Source organism: Cynoglossus semilaevis, chromosome 12 (genome assembly GCF_000523025.1).
Source record: "Cynoglossus semilaevis isolate Cse_v1.0 chromosome 12, Cse_v1.0, whole genome shotgun sequence".
In the NCBI taxonomy this organism is placed as follows: domain Eukaryota; kingdom Metazoa; phylum Chordata; class Actinopteri; order Pleuronectiformes; family Cynoglossidae; genus Cynoglossus; species Cynoglossus semilaevis.
In genome coordinates, this window is record NC_024318.1 from 5,776,855 (window position 1) to 5,804,646 (window position 27,792).

The window sequence follows — 27,792 nt, forward strand, 5'->3', positions numbered from 1 at the left end:
CTTTTGGTCACTGGAAAGTTCCTACTGGTGTCGAACGGCTACCAGAAAAAAAGCTTCAGGCGATGGTTCCTCATAGACAAAAGTTGAAATATCCCTTTAATACGATTGATGGAGTCCTGTCTGTTGCTCTGTGTGTGTGTGTGTGTGTGTGTATGGATGTTACCCTGTTCTTCAGAGGTGGTTTCTATCCACTGAAATGAAAAATGGCAGAGATTGAAGCGTCAGGTCCGGTGCTGATGCTCCGCCTCGCTCAGACAGTGTTCTCAGATGAAGACCACGTGTTTAAAGTGGCCGGTTGTAGTTGAAATACACATGCAGCCCATTGACTGGGTGCACAATGGGCACAGTCTGCATCTTGGGAAAGTTCTCAGTGGCCAGAGTCCAGCTGCAGGTGGCGATCAGTTCCACAGCCAGAGTCTTTAGAATGATCTGAGCCAGTTCTTTACCCACGCAGCTTCGAACGCCACCACCAAACGGCACGTAGTTGAACCGGGCTGACCGGCACTCGTCACGGTCCCGTCCGAATCGATCGGGATCGAAGAGCTCAGGACTCTGGAAGACCTCTGCGGTCTCATGGGTGTCCCTGATGCTGTACATCACACTCCAGCCTTTAGGGATTTGATAGCCCTGTTACATCAGAACAGAAATCAGTACAAGATCAACAAACCTCAGAACAACTGTGCAGGGAGTACGTTTTAAAGTTTAAGTTCAAGTTTCTTCTACACAAAGGTCTTTGGAGAACAGCTGTGGTTTAAGCTAACAGGAATATGGAAGCTTCTGACCCACTGCTGCCTCATGTGGTCAGTTTATGTCACTCTAGTGAATCCAGTTTTGAAAAACTGAAGTCATTCTATAAGTGACATTATACTGGAAACAATGTACTGTGATGTGGTATTATTGGATTACTCTGTGGGATTTGCTGAGAAGAGAAAATGTATGATTTATAAATTCAGGTTTTTAAAAGTATTCAAAGTATTTAACTTGACATATTGATCTTAAGCTGATCATATTGTTACAGGTACAGGTCCATAAATTCTGACGACTTTCTCTATTTTCTTTTCCTTCTGGTAGATCACACAGACGTTCCGTCTTGTGTCTTGAACTTACATCTAATTCAAACGTCTTCAGTGCCGTCCTGTACCCTCCAGACACCGGGGGCAAAAAGCGAAGCACCTCTTTGACAATACAGTCAACGTAGCACAACTGGGTCAGATTTTCGAGGCTCAGTGTTGGAACATGAGACCGAGGCTGAGGAGCGGCTTCACTCTTGTCACCGGTCAGCAGGCGGCTCGTCTCCATGATGCTCTGTTCAGCCTCGACCTCCGTTTCTGCTAGCACGCTGGTGCAGACATTAGCGCTGTTCGGCTGGTACCCGAGACCCTCGGCCTCCAGCTCTGCCCTGGCCCGATCGACCACTGCTGGGTGACGGAGCAGCTGCAGGATGAGTGACGTGGAGGCGCTGGCTGTGGTGGAGTGAGCGGCAAATATCAGCTCTACTGCAGTCTCCTGGGGCAAAAAGGTACAAGGATTTTAAAAGGACTACTAGTTAAAAATGAATGTTTGTCTACAGAAGGCAAAATATTTTTATGTTTTTAATATTGGACTGATTTGGCTTCTTTGTACCTTCAGCTCTTGGATGCTGAGCTCCTGCCCGTGCTCTTGGGCACTGGACAGCATGTAGTCGAAGGCATCGTTGTACTCATTATCCTGCGTCTGCTGCCGCTCCATCTTCTCCTCGATGATTTTCTCCATGTTGGCATGAAGGATTTCTCTGGCCTTTATTCCCTGAAGACATTGTCAACATAAAAAAAAATATGAGAAAAAGGAACATCAACAAACTGAGGTGTTGACAACAAGGCTAGACTAAACAGGCAGAGCCCAACACGATCATGATAGGTTGGACTGTGATGGGTGAGGCAAGGTTTGGTGAGGTAAACCTGCCTAGCAACCGCAAAGAAAACTATCTATTAATCTATTAATAACAGACTAAGAAAGCATCGGAAGCAAAAAAGAAAAAACGCCCTGTGCAGTTAAAGAGATTTTGAACTGGCTAGAAATTATTTTTTCCATCCATCCATTTTCATCCGCTTATCCGTAACCAGGTTGCGGGGGCAACAGTCTGCACGACCACCACCCAAATCACACTGCACCGTACCAACCCCCCTGAACCTTCCTGTGGGTGGTGAGTCCTGGATTTAATCTCGCCCAGGAATTGAACTGTACCCTCCAGACACCATTGGCGTTCCACACCAATGACATGGCCATGAAATTATTTTTTAATATATTTTTGTGAAGTGAGAGTGAAATTATTGCATAGCAGCCTTTACTTTTTACATTGGTCAAATGAAATAGGCACACACCCAACCAAAATCTTTACCTTTCGAAGGCCACTGAGCGGAGCGTCTATGGGCAGAGAGAACAGGTTGTTCATCAGCTGCTCAAAGATACTAGCCAGGTACACTATGCGCTCCTCCTCCAGCTGCAGGCCCAGCAGGACCTTGACAGCGATGCGAAACGTCAGCGACTTGGCGGCGTCATAGACATTGATGGAGCGAGGAGAGGCGGAGCACCACTTGGCGATTTCGAACTTGACCACGTTCTGCAGCCGAGGCAGGTAGGACTCCAGCGCCCCGCGGCTAAAGACCTTAGCCAGGATCTGGAACAAGTTTGAGGAAGCAAAGACAGAGAGGAGTCATAAAAATTTACGACCTGGTACAAGGTTGTCAACACCTTTAAACAAACACTGACATCTGAGCAACAGGAGACGAAAAGGGGGGGTAGAGGGGGCACAAGTCTGGGTGGAGCTGGGAGATGGAAAAGATGCAGAAAGGAAGACTGTGAGATGGAAAAGATGCAGAAAGGAAGACACCGTTGACTCGACCAAGAAACTGGAATCACTGGTTTCCTCTTTGACTTGTGTGTACTGTGTGTGTGTGTGTGTGTCTGGTCCAGAGGTCGCCCACCTTTAATGTTAGTTTGACTCATGTGTGGTGTTACTTGTATTCCTTCTTACCTTCCTCTTCCGTTTGTGCAGGTCTCCGATGGAGTTGACCAGGGTGTTGGGTCCCAGGATGATGCGGGTGCTCTGGGGCCACTGTGTGCACACCAGACTGTGCTCCCCCAGCAGGATCTTACGGATGTTTTCAGCACCCGTCACTCGGACCAAGGGCTTCCCGAGGAGATGGGTCTTAAAAACGTTGCCATGACGTTCTCGACGTGAAATGTGGAAATTAGAGCCCTGAAGAACAAGAAAGTGACAGATAAAGGTAGAGTCCTTTTTCACTGAGTAAAATCATTTTACTAAGGGTTCCCCTTGGCCGGATAAAGGTCTTTCTTTTTTCAACCATGTCTTGTGTGTAATCTAGTTGTGTTGTGTCTAAGTTTTAGCTAAGTTTTCTGCTAACTTTTATATATTTACGTGCTAATGTTAGTCGCCTTCTGATTAGTTTCACCTTCATTTCTCATTTCATTACTATCGTTAGCTTCATCAGTTTACGTCTTTTCCTTTAAACTACGTCTTGTTTTGATTTACAGTCATTTCCCGAGGATTGAGTAAAAGGTCAAAGTTCACCTGGAAGAGCCAGTGGAAGGTCTCTCCCACCATAGGCCAGCCCATGGAGCCTCTGGGCAGTGGCAGAGAACTGGTCTTGTCCCGAGTCAAGGTCCAGCGCAAAGTCCACAGTTGCCGAGTCAGAACCAGCAGCAGGAGCGCGCACAGCAGTGACGTGAGCGCTGTCACCAGTGCTGACAGCGCTCCAAACTGGTCCAGAGGGTAGAACATGTCCAACTCCCAGCATGCACCTGGCTCTGCTGAGCAGCAACAGTTTCAGGTAAGTTTGTGAAAAGTGGTTGTTGAATCTGCTGTTCCTTCTCTGAACTCCTGATGTAAACACAGATCATCAGTTTGTTTGTTTTACTTTACGTTTCATTGCTCGACAAATAGAAATGAAAATCTGCATTTATTTATTTTATTGCACTTTTTGTTGTATTGTCAACTAACTAAGGTCATTGTATATTATTATTATATATTAGTTGTTGTATTGTCAATTAACTAAGGCCATTGTATATTATTATTATATATTAGTTACCCTTTCATTTAAAATTTACGAGGTCACGATAACAGTTTAAATCAACTATCATTATGTTTTTTTATTTAAAAATATTATTTTATATAAACATATAACAGGAATTAATTATGGGGAAACACAGTCAACACTGGAACTGTAGAAGTGGCTTTTAAATAAATTCTAGCTATTTTGTATCTCACCAATTCCTTTAACGAAAAAAAAATTCTGAAGATTGACATGTGAACAATAAACTATACAAAGAATAAAAACACAACATGGATTATCTACATAAACAAACAACACCTCAGTGATAAAACAAACATTTGTCAGTTAAATAAAGCAAAAGAAAAGAAAAGCAAAAAAATCACTGATAAAAATAAGAGTCAGAAACAAAAAGATTTATCAACTGTAAAACACAATAACAAAATAAAACTGTGTAACAACTACATTTTACTGCAGCAATATAAAATTAAATATTAAAGGATTTATTGTTAATTAGGTAACCGTGTATGGAGTAAAAAAATATTTTTGGGGTTTAACAATAAAACTAAAACGTCTCATAAGAAGTTAAAAAAATGTGTGTACTTCCATATTTACTTAAATCTAAACTGGTAACCAAATACATAATACTGCAACTCACACACCTTTAATTTTAAAATATAAGGTTTAAGAGGTAAACATACGCCAATTTAAATGAGCTAATTTTGTTAAAAACCAGTAGGAAAAATAACAAACACATTGTAATTGTTAAATACACATATAGTTTTTGTCCAAAATAATATTTGATAAATGAGTATTAATCAAAATACATTTTAAAAAATGCTAAAAGTGCTTTTAAAGATAACTTAATCTAATTAAGTTTGATATTTTTCTTTGTAACATGTGACATGTAAAAAAAATAAAACATTGCAATTTACAAATTAATTACAAATCAGATCCATTGTTTAAAACGAATGTTCTGGAATCAGCAAAAATATAAAATACAAACAAGTATAAAACCCGTAAAAAGTTTTTCTCCATTAAATGTGATGAATACTTTAATGTAAAGAAACTAAAACTCAATGTTTGATCAGTGTAAATATTAAAACACTGTCAAAAATGAAAAGTTCCTGCTGTGGGAAAGTAACTGTGAACCAAAAAAAAATTATTCACAAACCCAGTTTGTGCAGGTGGAGATAATTGTCTTGTTTAAAAATATAAGAGATAATTTATTCCTGTGAGAAACAGTTTCAGTAAAACGTGTTCTGTGTGTATTTTCGTGTGTGCGTGTGTGTGTCTAAACTATTCCAAATAGTTTTACAGCAGTTACATGCAGCAGCTTGTTCTATCAGCGTCTGCTCCTTTTTATAGCAACACAGCACTTCACCACAAACTTGAAGACCAGATTTAAACTCAGATTAAGATCAAAAATGCCCAGAGTGTACATCAAACCATCGGATTAGACCTAGTTTATTCTCAGATTAAACTGTGACTCTGCCGCTCACACGCGTATGTGTGGGTGAGCTGCAGCGCCGCTGCCTGACCTGCAGGGGGCCTCGTTCAGCCAAACTCACCTGAACTCTAATGATGATGAGAATGGTGATGATGACGATGATGATGACGTGTGCGTCCTCGAGCTGCGGCAGAAAGAGAAGCGCGCGAGCCTCTGCTGCTCGCTGCTTTATATGAGGAGAGAGGAGGAGGAGGAGGCGGTGACGTCAGCAGCAGAGGGTGACGTCACTGCGCATAATGTGAAGAAAGAGAGGGCAGAGAGGGAGAGAGAGTGAATGAGAGACAGAACGTGTGTGTGCGTGAGAGAGAGAGAGAGAGAGACAGAGAGAGGGAGAGAGAGAGCAGCTTTGCTCCAGGTATGATCTGCTTCTGTTGGTCCATTGTTTTAAAGATGAAGATGAGGTGATGAAGTTTGGAGGAGGATGGAAGAGAGAAAGAAAGACAGATAAAGAAACAAAGGAAATGAAAGAAAGAATCAGAGAAACAAAGAAAGAAATATTTTTTAAAAAAGTGGAATGTAAAATAGACAGAGAGAGAGAGAGAGAGAGAGAGAGAGAGATGAAGAATCAAAGGGTCCAGATGAAGTCACTGCAGCAGAAAAAAACAGAGAGAAAGAAACAACAAATGGACGTAGAGAGAGAAACAGAAAACTGCAGTCTTTGGAAAAAGATCAAGAAATAAAATGTACAGTTGATTAATGACTCTGTGGAGCAAAAATGATCCATACAAGTGGAACGGCGAGTGTGTGTGTGTGTGTGTGTGTGTGAGTGAGGTATCACTGCTGAACGTCAGTGACTCGTCCTCCAGTCAGTAGTGTAGTATTGACATCTCAGTCAAAACTACACTACTGAATGGAGGACGACATCACTGGAACAGTCCCGTGGCTTCATGCCTGACTGGCCTGCCTGCGGTCCAGATCTGTTTCCCAGTGAAAACGTGTGAAGAGGAGAATCAGAAAAATCCACAACAATACGAGTCCTTAGTTCAAACACTACTAAAAGGTGTCAGGATTTGGCCCAGCGGTGTCGGAGTGTGTCGCAACCGTCGATAAATCTTTTCTGATTCACCGGTGAAGTGAACAGTCACACAGTTCTGTGAAAACATAAATCTGTTGAAGAGGGAAATTCCACATACACACACACACGCACACACACACACACAGAGATGCACACACACACAACTACGCCTTCTTATCAGATTTCGTGCCAGTGGAAGACAAAATACTCTGAGAACATTTAACTAACCAACGCTTTTTATATATAATTGACTTGTCATTCTCATTTCTCTTTCTGCTCTAAGTTGGTTTTTAAACCGTACAGAAAATGGAACAAAAATAACATGTGATTGAGTGAATATAAATAATGCCAAATAGATTGAAGTAATGATAAAGTAGAGGTGAAAAAATAAAAACGTAAACTCAATATTAATAATGGTGCCAGAAAACATGACATCTTATACACAAGATAAAGAAATTTATAAAAAATATTTATAAAATATTAAATAATATGAGAATTTTAAAATATAATCAAGTAAAGTAATTATTGTCTGAAGGTAAGATAACTTGTATAATTTATATAAAAACGTAAGTTAAACTTTTTTGATCCCACACTGGGGAATGTGTTGGCTGTGAATTGAACCCAGGCCAAGTGTTTGGTAGGCAGCTCTGCTAACCACTGTACCACCAACGCAAGACAAAAGTTCAAAGTTCACGTCTGTTATTTTTATACCGTAATTTTCTGAATCCTCTTTTCAAATGTACATCAATGACACAGACTAACCACACGAGGCAGTGTTGGAGCAGAATCTTCATTGTGCACTGAAAAGGTTTTTCTTAATGAAATTTGGTGTTTGACAGTAAGTGGTGTCTCCGTCGGTGAGTCCCCGTCAGGTCTTAGGTCTTCAGTGTGGATGTCACAACTGTGAAACCAGAGACGGGCTGAGGAGATTAAACCTTCATAGACGCAGCAGCCTGAGGCGCCGCTGCAGTAAGATCTTCATTTCACAAGCTTTTAAAAGCTCAGGATTAGCATTAGCTAAAATGGCCCTTTAGCTGCGAGAGAGACAACAGAACAGGATATGCATTTTGGCAAATGTGTGTGTAAACACAAGCAACCTTTTTTCTTTGGGAAGCTCCGCCCCTCCCGACATGTGTGTTCTCAGGTTTAATGACTGACAACACAACCAGGATTATCTTGGTCGGCCCACGCCGTGGTTGGGTGGGCCTTAATCTGATTCCGCTGGTTTGTGACAGAGATGTTTACCCTGGGAGTCAGCCTTGTCTGAGGGGCCGTCCTGGCAGCAGGGGGCGCTCATATTGTGTATTTCCGACCGACAGTTCATCAGTGATTTCCAGTCTTGTGCCGGGAGACACATTTCATTTCATTGGTCTGAAAATTATAGTTTACTTCCCGCAAATCCTTCGACCGCCGTGGGGTTCCTGAGATACGACCTGCTGATTGGCTGATTGACCTTCTCTATCTTTCCATCTCTCTGAGATCTTTCCAGCTGTGATAATGTTCCATCGACAGTTTTCCTCTCTCAGTCAGTAGTCAGTGATGTCTTTATTTTTTTACCTCTCCTCCTGAAGCCTCAGATTCTCATCATAAATCTCAGACTTGACTTGATCTGTCAGTACGACCACTGTTGATCCAAACTCTTTTCTTCTTTTTTTCTTAATGTTTCATATATTTTCACTCCTTAGATTTTCTTTCCGACTGCATCTCCTGCCCTCATCGATGAATACGTGAATCTTTGTCTGCCCTTTTTTTTTTTTCAGAACAGAAGTCCTTTTTTCAGAGGTCGTGACCCCAGACCTCGGCCCGATCACCTGATACACCGGCATTCCAACTCGACCAGGAGTTCCACCTGAAGGATAATGAACCAGAACAGCGGTAGTCCTGGTCTTTCCTCTCCAATGAATTTATGTTTTTTTTTTATCAAAACCACATCTAATATCATCGTACTAACTTCTACTAACTACTTCAGCAGTTTTTAAAAGAGGTATTTTAGGGGTTTTAGCATTAACTTGATTTTTTTTTCTGTACCTCTCTCTCACTTTTCTGCAGACACACACACACACACACACACACGGTCCCTGGAGGAGGCTGTTTAGAAAAGGTGGCGACTTGGAGAAAGGAGGAGAGAATCAAAGGAAGGACGACTAGAAGGAAGGGAGGCAGGAGGTGAGGTGTGGGGGGGGTAGAAAAAACGGTGGATCAACATCACCAGCTTTTTCAAACACACATTATTTTCACAGATTTCTCACAAATTGATAACATGCCAATCAGTGTTGGCTGTAAGTTAGAAATATTCAGGGGTGGGGATAAAAAAGTTCATACCAACGGTGAGTTGGTGGCGCTAAAGTGAAGGAAAAGGACACTGAACCACAACTCAGAGTGATTTTCCTCTGGTCGATCATCCTGGAGGAACTGGTTCAGTCTGGTGTCAAAGAAAGTTTTTCTTTTTCTTCTGTCAATCACAATAAATGGAGAATCTTTGATGAAGAAGTAAAAGACTCTTTTTTTCTGCCTTTCAAAGCATTTTCGGAGCTTTGACCTGCACCGGCACCCCCCAGTGGACGACGACTTCCCGTCTCGATGTAGAGCTGCCAGTCAGGAAAGGTGAGGGTGAGTGTGAGGTGGTGATGGTGGTGGTGGTGATGGGGGGGGGAGAAGGGGGGGCATGCTGTCAATTTACAACGGAAGCGTTGGTGGGACATTTTACACCATCCTTCCTGGAAACCCAACGCCGCGACGAGCAGCTGAGCAGCAGGAGGGAGGAGAGAGAAAGTTTTCACTCGTTCCCCGGAGACGAAGGAAGATGAATGAAGAGGAGGAGGAGGAGGAGGAAAAGAGAGGAGGTGAGACAGGGGTGACAGACAGGTAATGGTTCAACATATGGACCTGCAAATGATTTCTCCATTTGTCAAGATGTTCGGTTCAAACACAGACGACAACTGACGGCAGCCTTTAATAAATGGATTTAAAAATAACAAGAAATAATAATAATATTTCTGTAATATTTCAAGCAGATGATAGTTGTTTTTTTTAAAGAACCAGATTTGTGAGCAGCTCACGCTTCTTTTCTGAAGTCCACAGTCTAAATCAAGAATTTTAGTGCGAGGTTAGACAGAGGCCGCTTGGCTACTGCTGCCTCTAGTGGTCATTTTGTGTCACTAAGGTAAATCGAATTAAAGAATTACAATTACAGAGAGTTTTAAAAATAACAGATTTAAACGTATTAATGGACGCAGCCGTTGTTCATGTGTAAAATCACCACCTCACTCTGTGGGAAATGAAAGTCTTTTGGTTCAAAAAAAAGTTGCCAAATACAGCAGTGAGTTAAAAAGGTGTAAATACGACAGCGAACGTGTAGGACTGAAGTCTGAGGCCGGACTGTTCTGCCCTCAGGGCTGAAATACCTGACGGAGGGAAATGACCACTCCACTGGTGACCCACCTGTGTGTGTGTGTGTGTGTGTGTGTGTGTGTGTGTGTGTGTGTGTGTTCTTTGTTTACTGTGATGATGGAGTAAACAAAGCACAGAGGAAGTGTCCTTTATGTGAGGGAAGAGTGTCCGTCCAGCCCTGCAGTCACACACACACACACACACACACACACACACACACACGGAGCAGCTTCCCTCAGGCTGTGATTACTGAGCTCACACACTGTCTGGATGTTGGAAACACTGTCATCAAGGCAGAAGTGTGTGTGTGTGTGTGTGTGTGTGTGTGTGTGTGTGTGTGTGTAATGGCATCACAGTTACTACAAATTCCTGTGTCCAAGTATCATGAAATATATATGTATATTTACAGTTTATATATAGATAAAAAAAATATGACAAACTAAATTATTTTTGTTAAACACAGACTAATTGAGACAGAAACTGTGAGACAAGTGTGAGACAAGTGTGAGACAAGTGTGAGACAAGTGTGAGACAAGTGTGAGACAAGTGTGAGACAAGTGTGAGACAAGTGTGAGACAAGTGTGAGACAAGTGTGAGACAAGTGTGAGACAAGTGTGAGACAAGTGTGAACAAACACTGTCACAGTTAAACACTGTGAGACAAGTGTGAGACAAGTGTGAGACAAGTGTGAGACCAGGTGTTTATGGTTTTCTTCTTTTATTGGAACATGAGCCCCGAGATTTATCCAATCAGCTTTCAGAGTCTGAGAATGGAAAAAAAAAGGTCAGTACAGATGTGAGGGAGTGGAGACTGATGGGCCGAACGTCTGCTGCCCACACACAGTCACACACACACAGACACACACACACACACACACACACAGTCACACACACACAGTCACACCCACACAGTTCTGTGTGTGTGTGTGTGTGTGTGTGTGTGTGTTAAGATTTTCTGTCAAATTATCTGCAGCAGCTGGATGTTTAAAAGACGGCGGCACAGCAACCTGCGATTGAAGTCGAGCTGTGTGTGTGTGTGTCTGTGTGTGTGTGTGTGTGTGTGTGTGTGTGTGTGTGTGTGTGTGGATTATCTGCTGTTCTTCCTGGATCATTGTCCTCTCACCTTTACCTGCAACAACACGTTTGCATGAAACCCTGCATTAGTGTAGATCTGAACACGTGTGTGTGAGAGTGTGTGTGTGTGAGAGTGTGTATGGGTGTGTGTGTGTGTGCAAGAAAACTACTCAATCCATCCTGTCGCTTTAGAGGTGAGAGCTGTGATTATACTGTCTGGCCTGAAACCACCTGTCGCGTGTGTGTGTGGGTGTGTCAGTGTGTGGGTGTGTCGGTGTGTGTGTGTCGGTGTGTGTGTGCTCGACACATTTAACCTTTTCAGAGCAGCACGTCAGCCCCACCACGAAGAACTCTTCTTTTGAAATCTGTCAGGTTGAACACAAACACACGGAGATACGTTTCCAAAGAAGGTTGGAGGTTTGTCAGGTGACGCGTCGACCCCTGTGTGTGTGTGTGTGTGTGTGTGTGTGTGTGTGTAAATCCTCCGTTTAAACTGTTGACATCTTTTCATCGTCACGTCAGGATTAATGTTGACTTGTTTTGACGCTCCTCTGACATCAGTTCAACCAGAGAGAAGAGAAAATCTGACACCGACAAGATAAAGAACTGAGAGATAAACAATAAGGGCCGTAAACTTTAACTTAAAAAATTGTTTTTTTTACAGTTTGAGAATAAAATGTTGATCACAGTAAACATATGTATTAAGAACTAAATAGTTCAGGTTGTCCTTGTCAGCTGCTGGTCTCATCTTTCTACTCTGGGTTCGGTCCAGTCTTACTTTTCTTCGTTTATTCCTTTTAGATAAATGTATTCTATTGGCTGTAACCGTGACGAGTCATCGATACACTGATGGATGACGTTTGTGAAGATGAAGCTGGAGCTTCATTCAGACTGACACACACTAAAGAGTGTGTGTGTGTGTGTGTGTGTCTGAGAAAAAATATTTTTCCACCACCAGCTAGAAATATCTTGATTTTATTCTAAATTGTTTTCTTATTCTCAGCAGAAACATGTGTAAGTGAAAGACGTGTCGCTGAGGGATATTTAGTTTTGAAGTAATTCCATTCCAGCAATTCTTAAAAAATAAATAAAAATAAAAACAGGTTCAAATGAAAGCCACAAGTATAATGTGAATCTATGAAGTAATGGGAATATAATTATATAAACAAATAATAAGTAATTAGTCTATAAATGTGGAGCCAGAGAACATCAATCATTCACTCATTATCTCACACTTCTTCCGTCTCAGGGTCGCGGGGACATCAATCATGTCTCCCTCAGATGTAACGCAGTTTTACTGTTAAAAACATATTCAACTGTCTTTACAAAATTAGGAAAAAAAACATTTAATACAAAATCTAGAATTAATATACTTCTGTACAAAATATAACAAATTACTGTATATTATAAATAGACTTTTTAAAGTTTTAAATGATTATTTTTCTTCCCAAAAATGCTTTAATAATATATTGACAATTTCATCAGAAAATGTATAAATATGATCTTTTTTTTTTCATACTGTTTTTAACCAATAATTTTCCACTTAAAATATTGCTCCTATCAGAGCCTGATATCAGATGGTAACAGTGGTTTTAGAGGTGGGGGAGGGTCCGGGCTCCGGTCCCTGAGGGGCCACCACAGTTGTGCACATCTGAGACAGTTAGGTGTTTTTATAAATGTCCTCCATTAAATGTGTGCGTCACCTTTGCCTTTGTCTCCACAGTAACTGGATTAAGAATCAGCCTGATGAATCGACTGTCGCAGCCAGTTAAAAAAGACATTAGAGAACAGGAAACAGGAGCTGCTGCCTCGTGTGGTCGGTTTGTGTCACTGAGGGGAATATGAACAAAGACTTTTGAACACAAACCTTTTATATTTGAACTTTGTGATGACGGCAGTTTGTTTGAAGTTTGAACTGATTCCAATCATTTGCTTTATTTCCGCTGGAAATTATTGCTAATTTGAAATTATTATTTTTTAAAAATGAAGAAGAAATAATATCAGCAGCAGAAGCCTAGCTTTGCTGCTGACTACTTTTGAATATAGAGTCACAAATAGATGTGAGCTTTCTCTGATGTTTTGAATATAGAGTCACAAATAGATGTTAAACGGTGGATCTGATCAGGTGACACTGACTCGTGGAGCAGCAGATAAACGCCGCCCTTCTTTATTTCTAAGCCAAGCTCAGATCACAGAGCGGAGAGGCAGTGATGCCGTGGTTCCTCCTCAGCGCTGAGTGATCATTTTGTTTGTTCGCAGTGTCAGTGTGAGGTCTGAGGAGACTAAAGGTCAGAGGTCAGAGCAGAGGACCCTCTGCTCAGTGGATTCTGCTGTGCTGAGACAAACTGAGTCAGTGTCTGATCATCAGCTTCTCCATCCCTGCACCCAAACCATGAGTCGGCTAAAAAGAAAGCATGACTCCAGATTTTATTAACATTTGACTGTCTCCATGGCAACCATGAATGGATGTGTACCTCCTTATCATTGCTATTTAAATGAATTACTGAAGGAGAGAGGCTAATGACTAGTACATGTGTGAGGTATTTGTGATGTGAAAATGAGTGCTGTTGATGTTGGGGTTCATGTAGAACAGTAAACCAACAAATGTTTCAAGATCGTCACGTCTTTTTGATGAACTCAATGGACGAGGACTAACTCTGGACACAACAGAAACCTGTGGCTTTGCATAAATGAGAGAACGTGTGATTGACCGTCCTGCCTGCAGTGCAGATGTGGCTGCTGGTTTTTTACAGCAAAAATTTGCAAAACCCCAGCACAAAGGGTATTATAAATAAAATATAAAGTTTCTCAGTTAGTTTATAAGGAGTAAGGTTAGTCAGTGAAGACATGCAGGACATTTAGATTTCCTTTTTTTTATTTCAGGTTTTGATGAGGTCAGCTTCTCTCTCAGGTAGCTGGGGGAGAGCCTCAGAACTGCAGTTGTTTGAGTTTTTATTGTTAGTTTGGACTGAGTCGACTCAGCAGATCCTCATTAAAGAGTTTAATCCCTGACTCACTGCTGCTGTCTTTTCTTCTTCTTTGTGGAAGGAGAAGGAGGAGAAGGGCTGACAAAACAAAGACCCTGGAAGAAAAAGAAGAGGGAAAGTGCAGAACAGAGAGCAGGAGGAGGAGGAGGAGGAGGAGGAGGAGCTTTCATCATCATCAGCCTCCTGTCAATCACTGTGATGAATGAGTCGCTCAGGGAGCAGAAATATGACTGAGTCTGGGATTTGGTTAGTACCCGGTCACTCAGTGTGTGTGTGTGTGTGTGTGTGTGTGTAAATGAGTCCAGTAGGGGGCGGCGGCACCCTGGTGCACATTGTTACAGTGATTGACAGCTTTAGCAACTAAAGGCACACACACACACACACACACTGACAGTCAGTCAAAAGTGTCACCGTCCTCACACACTTCATAGATTCTTTTATCATCAAACATTTGACCACATCACCTGAGTAAATGTCCCCTTTGACCTCAGCGTGACGGTGTCTTTAATGCTGGACTTCATTCTTTCATGTTATTTAATTAATTCACTGATACCATTGCAGGAGGGTTTGTGGACGTCCTGAAAGAAGACATGGAGACTTTTGGTTTAAAACCAGGGGAGAGAGGATCGGGTGAGACGGAGGCAGAGGATCCAAAGAAGAAGAAGAAGAAGAAGAAGAAGAAGAAGAACCAAGAAGACACCATGGTGTAGGTATTCATGTTCATTCCTCTAAATGTATTTGCTCAACAGTCTGCAGGCCTAGACCGCTGGCAGGCCTCTCAGGTAGCTGCTCTCCTTTATTACTAAACTATGGTGTTGTTACATGTGTGTAATTTGGCCTTTGATAGACTGAGACTGTTCTCCGAAGATTACCGAAGACAGAAACACACGGGGGCGCTCACACAGACACACAGTGCTCTGCTAATCAGCTGTTAGCCCACTGTCGCCTGTAGCTAATTGAAGTATTTGTTTGGCAAACAGCCGGTCTGATTTGGCCTCTATCTCTGCTCCGCCCTCCCACTGTTCCTTCACCTTCTCACATTTCCCATCTTTCCATCTTTCCGTCTACTTTAACGCCGTTGGAACCTGGAACCATCCTCAGCTTCAAGGGCTTCACAGGGAGTTTGTCCTGTAGAAGACGTACAACGAGACGCAGACCCTCATTCTGATGGTGAAAGTCAGTGTCATTTTTTTTGTTCCTACTAATAATGTGATAATGTGTGTGTGTGTGTGTGTGTGTGTGTGTGTGTTTGGAGGTGTGAGCAGTGAATTTGATCCTGTGTTATCTCAGCTCAGGATGTGCAGTAAACACAGACAGCAGGTGATCGTCAGTGTTATCAGCTGACCACTGATAACACACTAATACACACACACACACTCATTAAAGTAGGGAGGGGCTAATGGGCTTCTCCTCCACACCCACTGTATGATTAACAAGTGACACACACACACACACACTTAATGAATATGATGAACACAAATTTGTGACACACACCTTCTGGTTTTACCACCAGGTGAACTTGAACACACACACACACACACACTCATAACAAAATCATCTCAGCCTTTGTTTATATTTTCTATTTTTCCATAAATGATGATTAAATAATGATGAACTTTTTTATGACCTAATGGTTTGTGTTCAGTTGAGTGTGAGGTGATTTGATGTAAACATCATTTACTGAAACAGTTGACGTCTCAGACCACCAGCCACTGAGCCACTGAGTCGACGCGGTACCAGGGTTTGACTTCAACCAGGTGGAACCCGGTTCTGGATCTGAGCCCAGGTTTATTTTAGACCAAGTTGAACAGGATTTACACACCGCGGCACTGCAGGGCAACGACATGAGATATGTCGAGTAATTGCTGTTAATTAGGGCCATTAGGGCGTGTGTGTGTGTGAGTGAGTGAGTGAGTGTGTGTGTGTGTGTGTTGTGGTTTATCACTTAAACCCAGGTGAGGTGTAAGGTCTGAACTTTTAACACCTGCCTAAATATCTGTTCAAATCAGCAGGTGAATAAACAGAGACTTTTGTAGTTTTACTCCGTGCTGCTGCTGTGAATATCATCACCGAGGATGGAGCTCACTGCCAACTGTAGCCCTTTTATTTGGAACATAACTTATGTTTAACTTTCTATTAGTTAATCTTTTTTTTTCTGCTGTGAAATTGGTGTGAAAGTTTCGAGTGAACAGAGGCTAAAATAAGTTTAACTTACACTTTTAAAACACCAAATAAGGACAAAAGAAACTGGAAAAAAAACTAATAAATAAACACATTCATTAGAGGTAAATTTAGGGAAGATTAAATAGGCCTAATTAGTAAACAAAGACTTGAAGCCAGAACATGGTGACGGTCAAAAACCAACATCTTTCTGTGATAAATGCTGTTAGAGTTTGATCACCACCCAGGGACTAAATGACTGTTTATGTTTGAGTGAATGAGCAGAGCTAACAAAAAAAAATCACTGAGGAAAGGTTTTTTTTTTTCACAGGAGAGACACGTCAGTGACGGCGTCTGCAGCACAGCAGCTGGATCTGTCTGAGGTGAAGTTCCTGCGTCTGAGTCACAACAAAGACAAGAATGTGGAGGCTGTGAAAGGAACTGCAGCAGCGTCTTAGTGTGAAACGCTGCAGATTTGTCCTTACCTGCAGGAGACACATACCTGCTGGGAGAGAGGGCGGAGCCAGCAAGCAGTAGGTGATACAGTACACACACACACTCACACACACACACACACACAGACATTCCTGGAAACAATTATGTTGAACACACAAACATACTGTACACCAGAACAGACGTGTCATTTTCGACACTGTACACAAAATTTTGACATTCTTTCATACCTGGATGTTTAAGGTACATTACCCAGTCAGCACTGAGTGTACTGAGAGCGCCCCCTGCTGTTACAATCAGCCTGAGAAAGAGAGAGGCTTGGTCTTTGTTAGAACAACAGCCAAAAACTGAACTCTCCTTAAAACTCTTTAATCTCGCATTAATAAAGTTCCATCTAATCTAATCTAATCTAATCTAATCTAATCTAATCTGATCTAATCACTGTTCAAGTCTTATGTCTTTAGGATTTTTCTTCAGTGTGAGACCGTAGCCAGTGTACAGTCTGTAGACCACTTACTCGATCAGACCGAAGCCCATAGAGAAAATCAGAGATTTTAGATCATCATGACACAGGATGCTGGTCCTTTGCTGCCTCGTGTGGTCACTTTGTGTAACTGGGTTAAAAAAAAAATCAAGATTTTTGATAACTGGAGTTGTGATGGAGGAAACAGTGCATCAAAACATGTTGTTAAAAATGTATCTTCAAACTCCAAACCACACTTCGACCTAAAGGTCTGCAGTAAAATGAAGTTCTTCTTCTTTTTGTGAATTGTTAATTTGTATAATCATGTAGAAATGTGAGTGACGCCTTAAATGCTGGAAATTCACCATGTCTGGGGTGTGGTCAGTTTATATTCACTGAAAAAAACACCTTTAAGCTCTGACTCATAAACTGCAGCCCGACAGAAGCCTGGTTGGATGGTTGGATGGTTGGATGTGGGTGAGGCCGTGACCTTCAGGGGAGGTCACTCCACCCCTGTCATCATCCTCTCTGTGAGACGCAGTCGTCTGTCATCATCAGAGAAACAGAGACTGGGCTCAGTTTTCGCTTCTTCATTTGTCTGTTCTTTATTTCTGTCCTTCTTGGTTTTTAGAAAAAAATACTATTTTCAAACCTCCTAATTTTAAAACATTTTTAAATTATTTTTGATACAAAGATACAAAACTATTTAATTTTAATTGTATATATGTATAAAAGCAAAGTTAAAATAAACATTTTATCTGTATTCATTAGCTTCGTGAGCTGCAGGTCTGATGCTGCCTCGTGTGGCCCGTTTTGTAACTGTGAAGAATCGTAAAAAAGAGACAGACTCTGAAGTGCAGCGACACTTGTCTCTGTCTTTGAGATAAACTTCGGTGGAAGTTCAGTGTTCATGAACTCTGGGTTCTCGGTGAAAACGTATCTTTAATTAAAAAGCAGCAAAGACACAGTTAAAGAACCACAGACTTAATCTGACATGGTGTCTCAGACTGGTTCTCAGCAGCAGGGGGCGCACACAGCACAGTCGCTGTTAACTTTGATGGTACATAAATACTTTCAAACCAACGTAACTTAATATTAAATCTCATTCAACCAAATGAAAATAATTTTATAAATCTAAACTCGGTACTCTCGTAGCAATTTTCTTTTTGAGGTCTTTAACGTCACACAACAACTCCTCTGAACCTCAGCAGTCGTCACCTCCTCACCACTGACAGTGTCGTTATTTGGGCCTGGGATTACAGCAGAACAAAGGTCAGGTTAAATCTTTGGGAAAACTCCTGGTCTCCTGCAGCGATCCGCGGCTCTCAGCCACCGTTTAGACATTCAAGGCGTCCCCAGCTTCCGTGTCTTTTGTGGGCGACCGGGGGAGGTTTTCACTTCAGCCACGGCTGGATCTGAGCCGTCAGCACTCCGCCTCCATGTAATTAGTGTCAGGGTCTAAGGTCAAGGCAGGATTTAAGTCTAAGACCCACTGGTCAGTCTGCAAACCTGAGGAGATGAAATCCTCCTGAGACGGAGCTGTGGAAACCCCACTGCTGACAGATCACAAACACACACACACACACACACACAGAGAGAGAGAGAGACAGAGAGATTAGTATAAGCACAAACACAAACTAAAGATTTATCACTAATCTAACAACAAACACACAATCTGTGGAACCAGTGGAATAAAAACTGAGGATTCTTCAACGACACAGAGGCTGGAGCTGGAGCTGCTCACCGTTAGCTACCTCTCTGTTAGCTAACTCTCTGTTAGCTTACCTCTCTGTTAGCTAACTCTCTGTTAGCCGTTTCTCTGTTAGCTATGTCTGACTCTAACTAAAGTTTAAGTCTCCGTGGGTTTAAACTTGAGAAAGTTTTCAAATGGTTTGGTTTAAAGACGATACAAAGACGAGGAATTTAATGAGCGATTTTTAGAGACAAAAGGTTCCAACCTTTTTGGGCTCGTGACCAAATTTCTGGAGAAAACAAAAACTTTTTTTTGTGTTTGTATTTATAATTTTATAAAAAGAATAGTGGTTAGTTGAGAAGATATTTTTATCAATCAGGTGACCCCACATGAGGTCGCATCCCCAGTGTTGAAAAACACTGCACTAAGCTGTGAGGTTCAGACCAGGAATAAGGGGACATTTTCAGAAGATCAGAGGCTTATTTTGCTTTAATGTATGCAAAATATGTATTTTAATTCAACCTTTATTGACAAAATTGCGAAGAAGTACAAAAAGGTAAAATAAAAAAACAACTATATAAGCCCATATCAAACTATCTGCCCCCCAGAAATGTTTCAAATCCAGTTAGATAATAGAACTAAAAAAGGCTAAGAACAGACGCAGACATGAACACACACACACACACACACACACACACACTCAGAGAGTGAGTGTGATGTTCCTCTGGTACCGGTGGTGGTGACAGTGAACAGTCCACACCGGTCACTTCTCTTTGTTTACACCAAAAACACTTCACTTCCTGTTTCTGCGTCTGTTGCGGAAAGAGGGGGGAGGGGTCTGTCAACGAGTGTCCGACCACGTCGTACACCAACGACATCGACAACAAACGCACAACAACAGCAGGAAGTGCTGTTGTTGTGCTGTGGACTAAACTTCCTGACCAATCTGACCTCTGACCCTGCCACACTTTCACCTGCTAAGGTCACGGTTTTATCGCAGGGTCGTCAGCGGCTCAGCCCAGGAAACACACACTTACTGTGTGTGTGTGTGTGTGTGTGTGTGTGTGTGTGCATTAGTATTTCAGCAGTAACTTTTAAATGTGTAAAAATAACACTTGCCGTCTTGACATTTATTTGTCAGTGTTTGTTGGTCCCTAAAATGACATTTCTTGTTCTTTTAATTTTCTTTGAGTACTGTATATTTTCTCTTCAACAAAAGTTCTTCTGTAAATGTCCACAGTTTCACATTTAGCCTTTAGCTTCTCGCCGTTCAAACATTTAGCAGTCACCTTTTTATTTCCTACCTTGAAGCTGAACAAAGGCCTTTTTGATTGTTGATATGTGATAAACAAATACTTTTGGAATATCAAATCCCTCGTTTGCCAATCTTAGCTTGACTGTTCACATATATTGTTTAATAACTGCAGCTCTAATGACAGGCTCTTACATAACCTCTCTCCCTCTGTCTCTCTCTCTGTCTCTCTCTCTGTCTCTGTCTCTCGATTCTTTCTTTCATTCTTTTTTCTGCTCCAAGTTTTTTCGTTCTTTTTCGGGGTGAGCAGTCGGTCAGAGCCCTGTTAGCTTTTTTTCAGCCGCCCGCTCACACACAGAACAAGCTTTCACTTCATCCTACACGGGACACACAGTGGTAGAGTGGTTATTCCGCTTGTCATACAGCAAGAAGGTTAATAAACAAAGAAAAGTTCATTTTAGGGAAACAAGAAAATCAGGGAATTGACTAATTTGAATTGTTTTGTTTCTTAGGATTTTTCAGCACCAACTGTGAACTTCCTGCTGCTAGTTCCTGCTAAAAAAATCATATTTAACAATTCTTGAACAAAAATTCTCATATTTTGGTTTAAATATGAATTTACTTTACTTTTGGAAATTTGAAAACGACCAAATGAAAAAACAATGACCCATTAACATGGTGATTAGAGCTGCCGTCACCGCGGCTCCCTGAGACACTCAGCAGCTAATTGTTAGTTTGTCTGTAGGCCGTGTGACGACTCTGTGGTGAGGAAGGGCACACACAAGGTCAATTGTCCTTCGCCTGAATCCGTTCAGCCTCGGCTCTGATGTTAGCGGACGCTAACGAAGCAGGACATGTCATTATTCCAGGGTTCACGGAGGACAGAAACCAGGAGCTCGTTTCACGCCTCGCTGCGTCAAAGTCCACGAGCAAAATCAGATCATTTCAACTTCGCTCATTCCAACATCAGCAGCTGTCATTTGGAAAATGAGGCGACGCGAAGGGCTTCGAGAAGATTCTTGTTTTGAACATAACAAAAGCAGTGGGACATAAGTGAGGACAGAAAATCAAGGGAATATTAGGAAGGTCAACTACAGTCTGACTTTTCACAAACTTGTGTTGGAACTAGAAGAAATGAGAAAGTTTCTAAGAAAAGACGGAACCTCAGCCACGGTCTGACATCAAACCTGGATCTGGAATTATTAAAAGTTTGATGTGAAAAGATTTTAAAAACAAACATGTCTCCAAAAGTTGGTGGATGTTAAATATAAAAATGTTTATATATTGTGCTATCGAACGGACGATCAGCTCATCAAATCTTCTCGACCAATGGAGTTCATCTTGGAGAAACCTTCTGTCAATCAGTTCCACCTACTGTTAACCTTGACTTCCACCCACAACATCTTTACTAATGATCTCCTCCACTGGTCGACCAATCATCTTGGATCTGTTACCTCGATCACTAACCTCGACTTTTCATCTCATCTCCTCACCACCACCATGTCCTTTCACCAGTACCGTCCTCAGATCACCTCCACCAAAGACGTCTACCAATCACCTCCCACCAGTGATTTTCTTCAGCCTATCAACTCCATCGATCTCCGTAACAGTTCACCTCAACCAGTCACCTTGACCCAAGTGATCACCTCTCCTCCTCAGCCCTGTTGTCCTGCCTGACCGCGGTCAAAGGTTGCTGCACCTCCCAATTAACCAGCCAGACCCCACGGACCCCCAGCCCGTCTTTAGAACTCCAACAATGCAACAGGAGACTGAAGCAGTAATGACTTCCTCTAAGATGAACTAAACCCCGTAAACTGTCCACACACTTCATCAGGTCGAACGTCTCCATTCGCCCGTCGTTGATTCTTTTTCATTTTTCATTTTTTTTTGGTTTAGTTTTTGGAATAAAACAACATTTCCTGTGAGTTTGCGCCCGGGTCCTCACCCAGTGCTGACTGCTCACCCTGATAATTAGATCATGTCTGCTGAAGGCTTCGGGACAAAGACGTGTAAATTGTGATTAAACTTGCAGCGGCGTTTGATGGCTGCCGCCTTTCACGGTGTCTAATCGCTGCTGACAGTTCCTGCTCACAGATTCTGTGACAAACTTCTCAGGGATTTTTGAACTTTGGCTGCTCCTGCCGGCGGCCTCAGCCCTGGGCCTCGGCCCCGGCTCTGTCAAACAATCCAAAACCATTGACCCAATTGTCCAGTGGTCCCTCTCCGACCACCTCAATGAGCTCTTAGCTGCCATTCAGCGCCGCGGCGGTTTATGGTCATTAAACTCTGGTTCTGTTCTGAAGCTTGAATACAAACACTAGAGGGAGGGGGGAAAGAAAACACGGAGCGGCTGCAGGTGTGGGTCTCAGCGCCGGACTTTCCCACCGACGTGGCCTGGCGCCACCAGGCCAACTCATTAGCTCATGACAATAAGGAAGGAGGCATTTTTTTGTTTGATTAAAAATCTCATTAATGGACGAACAAAGGGCGCATCGTGACCTCTGCGCTGCCCTCTTCTGATCCGAATATGCTGCCGTGGAATTAAGCGTCTAATTGCGACCCTCTTGGCGCCTCGCAGATTTTCCCTCTGTCTGACCTGCCAGTATTTGGCGTGTGAGGAGTGAAAGAGGAGCTAAAGACAAGCGGCCTCCGGGGGGCGATGTGTAACCTAATCAGTAAAAGAGGCTTGCGCGGTTGACGTAGTACACACACAACACATTCATACGGCTACGTACGAGTGTTGGAACGCAGCCATGTACAAGTTTTTTTGTGTTAATCGGAAGATTTGTAACAATTAATCACAATTAATTACGTCATTATCCGGTTGTGATTTTTGACTCAATAAGTGAGTCCAACCTTCAGTCTATATTTATTAGTTAAACAGTTGATGCTTTCTTTATTAAGTTGGCACTGGATTCAGTCTCTCTGGGGGCAGGGGTTCGAAACCCACCGCTGCCTTGCACGCTTGATTTTGTGTGGCTCTATAGTAAAGCGGTCAGCACACCTGCCTGCCAAGCAGAGAGAGTCCTGGGTTTGATTCTGACTTACTTGGGGCAACCTGTTGCAGCAGATCTTGCATTACTGACACCTGGTGGACAGGAATGTCTGCACTATTGATACTAGAGGGTCAGAATTCAGAACTATGAAACGTAGAATTAAATGCTTTATTTTGCTGTAATTATTATTAAATTAAAAAGGAGTTGATTTTGGTTCACAAAAATACAGGAGATATTGGGCTAGTGCTGCCCCCTGTGGTCAGTTGGTGTCACAATTCAATTGGACAAATATTAGATTTAAGTGAACAATGTCAACATCACCATGTTTAACTAGTCGTGTGTTTGGTTGTAGAACCACAGACTGTCTGTACTGGTGGTGCTGTGGGAGGGTGGGGGCGTGGGGGGGGGTGGGGGGGGTCTCCCTTCAGTCCCAGGGTGGGGTGTGGTTGTACTGCGGATGAAAAGCAAACAGCCTGTGATGATGGAGTGATGGTGGAGAGAGAGAGAGAGAGAGAGAGAGAGATGAAAGCAGGCAGGAAGTGAGATGAGTGATTGACAGGTGGACAGAGAACAAAGTCTGCTCCGGATTTCGTTCTTCGTCTTTTATTTCTTCTTTGTTGCTCACGCTGCAGTTTCAGACTCTGTTGTGTTTCCGTTGCTTATTATCATTCGGTAAAACAAGCCCGTAGGTTTACGTTGACATTTAAGTCGTTCACGTTTTAACACCTGCTGGTCTGAGCCCACCTCCCCTGAATAAGACGATCACATATTTTATCATTAACCCTTTAATGGCCGGGGTTAGAAGTAAACTCAAACCCAACCGTGACAATCTTTGATTGATTGGTTTATTAATAAATCTAAATCCTCCACTGCTGTTTTTCCTGCTACTCTTTGACCTCGGCCTCCCGCCTCCTGCCTCCTGCTGTGGTTTCCCAGAGGCCCCCGGGGCAGGAGCTGCCGCCTCCTTCCCCTCCAGCCCCGCCTTAACAGGAAAGCCCCCAGACTCCTGCCAAATTCCTCGCTCCGAGGCGACAGGGGGCCGAGCTCTCACCGCAGGCCTCGGAAATACCTGAGATTTATCCACTGCCGCGTTCACACCAGTTTACACCTCGATTATTTCAAACTGGATTATTCCTCAACATTGGAATTCTCCAAAAAAATGAAAAAAAAAACAAACAAAAAAACAGATTACTTTATAACCAGTCTGAAAAATCTGATTTAGAAAAAAAATCTTTAAAATCCAGCACATTTTAACAATCTGATTCTTTAAGACGTGCTATAAAAATGTTTAAAATTTTAGCCTTCAGATGTTTTCAGTTGGATCATTTACAGCTAGATTCAAATAGTTAAATATAAACTGTTAAAACAAAATTTAAAAAAAAGATTTTACTATATAAATTCCTTGATCAGATATTAACAATGTTTAATATCTGTTTTTTCTATTTATTTGAGTTATATAGTTAACTATTCTAAAATTCTCATATTTTAACCTCATTGTTTAAAATTTACTTTGTTAAAAAATTTTTTACTTTTTTTATTGTTTTAAAATCTCTGTTTACATCAAATATACAATGAATTGAATTAATGAATCTTAGATTCAAATGTTTAAAGTCAATTTCTTAAAAATAAATTTCCACTTTTTATTTTAACTGATTGTTTCAAACAGGATGAATTGAAAGCAGTGGGTAAAAACGGTTTTAAATCCAGATTATCCAAACATTTAAAACACCCTTGAAGTCTTAAAATTAAATTGGTAAAGGTATTTAAATGTTTTTTTTTTCCAAAACTGAAACTAAAGTCTTTTAATATTTCAATGCAAGATTTTCTAAACTTTTTGTAAACCAGAGTTTTGTGACGTTATCTCATTGTTTACGTGTCCCAGAGTTCCGTTAATATCTTAAACCGCACCTTTTAAACAAAAACAAAAAAACACGGTCCGATAATACCAAACGGTTTAATTGAAATAAATGAGTAAATAAACGAACGTCTTCACTTAGCAGTAAAAGTTGGTCCTCTGACTCCATCTGGTGGTTAAAATGTGAACAACTTACAAAATATAGATAAAATACAAGATACAATTTTAAAATGTCATTTTTTAAAAACTCAGTAAATTCATAACAACACACATTTCTGTTTGCTGAAATATTTATTTACAGATTCTTAACTAGTGGCCTTTATATGAAAATGAAAAAAGTTCAATTGTTTTATTTACAGAAGCTGTAAATTCTTTACATGAAAAATACAGGAAGGTCAAAAACTTACAGAAAACTAAATATGAAGTTGAAAGAATTTACATGAAGTTAAAATACCTCAGACATGAATGAAGCAGAGGTTTAATCCCATTGATAATCTGGAGTGGAGACAATGATTAAAGGAAAAGTCTAGAATATTACATTGAAAATGTCCATATTGCACTTGTGTTAGGTTCGAACTGCGGGCATTAACCTCTAATATGACCATCATCATCATCATCATCATCATCATCATCATCATCATCATCATCATCATCATCATAATTATCTGCGGTTTCTGAAATTCTCATTAGGGCTGTCACTTCAGACTGTATTTACGCCCTCAAACCGCAGAGGGCGCTTTAGATGCTGCTGTAGCTTAAGTTATGGTGACACTGAACGGAGTTCACATTTATGTGATAAAACTACATAGAAAGTCAAGGTCAAAGCGGTTTGATGGACAGAAGTGACAGCCCCAATGTTTATTAGTATTTGTGATATTTCAACGACGGGTTGATGTTTCGTCATCTTTGATGAGGAATGTTTTAGTTTGATGGTCAGTCTTATTTTCAATACTGTTAAACCCTGGAATTAAACCAGTTTGATAAAAGTTAGTTCACACTTCTCATTTCTTTTTGGTCAGAATCAAACACTGAATGTTTTTAAAGGTCCAAACACAGCACTCTGCTATGTTGTGTTTTAGTGTAGACAGCCTGTAGTTGTTAACTGTAGTTTGTGTTAGAGTGTGGACGATTATACACCAGACTATTGTGATGGTTGTAGTGTCAATAAATATGAACCAGTCTTTTATTTTGAAAGCTAACGCTCCTTCTTTAGTGGACTACGGGCCTTACGATGCACATGCCAGGCTCTTGTTTTTCTAGTGCAGGAGTGACTGATACTGTTATTTTGAAGGTATGTGGCTGTGTTTAAAGGTAAAAAAAAGACATTTGGGGAATTATAAGGCTGAGTTTTTGTGCAGATTTGAAAAAGATGGGTCTGCACAGATGCAGAAACTGTGGCTTTTATTTTGGAAAGTGTAGGGTGTTCTGTGTATAACTGGGTTTTTAAACTTCCTGCAGCAAAAATCAAAAACTTCATTCTCATGCTGAGCTAAATAAAATAGCAGAATTCAAAGTCGCATCACAACTCTTTTCAGCAGGCTAAACTATTTCATTGCATTTCAGGGAGTGCACTTGTTTTGTTTTTTGCTGTGGATTTGAAAGAAAACGTCAGGGCTAAGAAGTTGTGTCCGTGTTGAAGGACAGCTCAAATCAAGTGACGTGAAGGAATTGAGATTATGGAGGAGTAATTACAGGTTGTTGCAGGAAGATAACGAGAAAAGTTTCACTGCGGTTGGCTCGCCCAGAGCCAACGCTTCACAGTTGTGTGATTAATGCAGCGTTAAAAGAACATCACCTAATGTTGTGCGTCCGCTTTTGTGACGCAGCATCTGCGCTGATGCAGCGTTAAAGTGCTGTCAGATGAAATGTTTTCAAAAACACTGGTTCAAAAAAAGGCAGCGGTGAAAGGCTCCAAAACCTGGGACAACAGTCGACTTCCTTTAGAGAGTTAAATTTTTGTTTTAGCCACATTTTTGTCACTTACTAAACAAAGATGTGACAGGAAGCTGTCGTCTGTTGCAGCTCCCTCCTCACCATCTCTGCCTCTCAAAAATCTGACTCTAGTAGAACTCATCCTAAATATTTCATTGCGGTCGCCCCCACCGCGAACAATCACTGATCGTTATTTTGTAGCTAATAGCTGATGATCTGAAGTTTCCCCCTAACACCTGAACTCTTCATATGAGGAAGTAGCAAATGGCTGCAATGTCAAAGTGCAGGAAAGTAACAAAAAAAAAAGACGTAAAGTGAAACCACATGGTTGTAAAAATCGTCATCAACAGGAGTCATGTCAATAGCACCAAAAAATGATAGATTCCAAGTCACACCATCAGTCTGTTTCTACTGTTACTGTTGACGACATCACGGTGCAGGAGGTTCAGTCCTTCTCACGTTGTCTGAAGGTTTCATTTTCAGACATTAATCAGCGACTCTGCTATGGCTCCAAAAAAAACAAATGTGTAAAGTGAAATACTGACAGTGGTGTTTTTATGTCCAATCAAAGATCCTGGAGGGCTTTCTGATCCCGTTCACATGTTGTAACATCACCTTTTGGTGTGTCCATCCTCTGATCTCTGCGAGCCTGAAGCTCCGTAGCGAAGCGGCTGGAGCGAAGAGTTTGGCTCAACAGCTTTTAGCCGTTTACCCTTTAGTGTTAGCCTCAGTGCTAACAGAGCGAGCAGCCATCTACGGCCTGGTGGCGTGAGTTAGCTTTTTACTTCAGTGTGGTTAGCTTCTGAGCGCCGGGCTGTTGTTTCTTTCTGTCTCTTTGTTTCCATCCTTCGTTAGAGCAGAAAACACCTGAAAAGAAAAGAAAACAAGACCATCGTCAGGCCCAAACCGTGGCTCAAACCCTGACCTCCGACCGTGGAGCCTGAGCAGACCTGAGCCCAGCGAC

The 27,792-nt window shown here is 41.7% G+C and overlaps 2 protein-coding genes and 4 long non-coding RNA genes across 6 annotated transcripts in view; 4 read left to right on the forward strand and 2 right to left on the reverse strand.

Moving 5' to 3' along the window:
- The window catches only part of LOC103387174 (uncharacterized), a 27,004-nt gene extending 25,800 nt beyond the window's left edge, over positions 1 to 1,204 (forward strand). Inside the window, exon 6 of the long non-coding RNA XR_001760822.2 lies at positions 1,072 to 1,204. This is a non-coding gene — a long non-coding RNA (uncharacterized LOC103387174). The remainder of the gene's footprint in view (positions 1 to 1,071) is intronic.
- cyp26c1 (cytochrome P450, family 26, subfamily C, polypeptide 1) lies at positions 23 to 3,809 on the reverse strand. The gene is made up of 6 exons (XM_008321705.3): positions 3,572 to 3,809; positions 3,014 to 3,238; positions 2,378 to 2,656; positions 1,624 to 1,785; positions 1,108 to 1,506; positions 23 to 627 (listed from the first exon to the last, which is right to left on the reverse strand). Exons 1-6 carry the CDS (start codon positions 3,779 to 3,781, stop codon positions 283 to 285), a joined length of 1,620 nt encoding a protein of 539 aa, XP_008319927.1. The 5' UTR covers positions 3,782 to 3,809; the 3' UTR covers positions 23 to 282.
- LOC112487870 (uncharacterized) lies at positions 2,836 to 3,671 on the forward strand. The gene is made up of 3 exons (XR_003051367.1): positions 2,836 to 2,916; positions 3,035 to 3,266; positions 3,535 to 3,671. It is a non-coding gene; the product is annotated as an uncharacterized LOC112487870 (long non-coding RNA).
- Positions 3,710 to 13,050, forward strand: LOC103387172 (uncharacterized). Its single transcript, XR_522401.3, has 5 exons — positions 3,710 to 3,830; positions 8,335 to 8,449; positions 8,624 to 8,740; positions 9,096 to 9,178; positions 12,761 to 13,050. It is a non-coding gene; the product is annotated as an uncharacterized LOC103387172 (long non-coding RNA).
- Positions 13,051 to 13,105: 55 nt separating this feature from the next.
- On the forward strand, positions 13,106 to 23,382 carry LOC107989321 (uncharacterized). The gene is made up of 4 exons (XR_001760826.2): positions 13,106 to 14,270; positions 14,586 to 15,200; positions 16,516 to 16,717; positions 20,791 to 23,382. It is a non-coding gene; the product is annotated as an uncharacterized LOC107989321 (long non-coding RNA).
- Positions 23,383 to 25,777: 2,395 nt separating this feature from the next.
- Positions 25,778 to 27,792, reverse strand: part of LOC103387195 (TBC1 domain family member 12-like) — a 10,458-nt gene continuing 8,443 nt past the window's right edge. The window contains 2 exon segments of the mRNA XM_025061042.1: positions 25,778 to 27,695; positions 27,769 to 27,792. The exon segment at positions 27,769 to 27,792 is cut by the window's right edge and continues 235 nt beyond it. Of these exon segments, the coding sequence (XP_024916810.1) occupies positions 27,624 to 27,695; positions 27,769 to 27,792 (96 nt within the window). The 3' untranslated portion in view covers positions 25,778 to 27,623.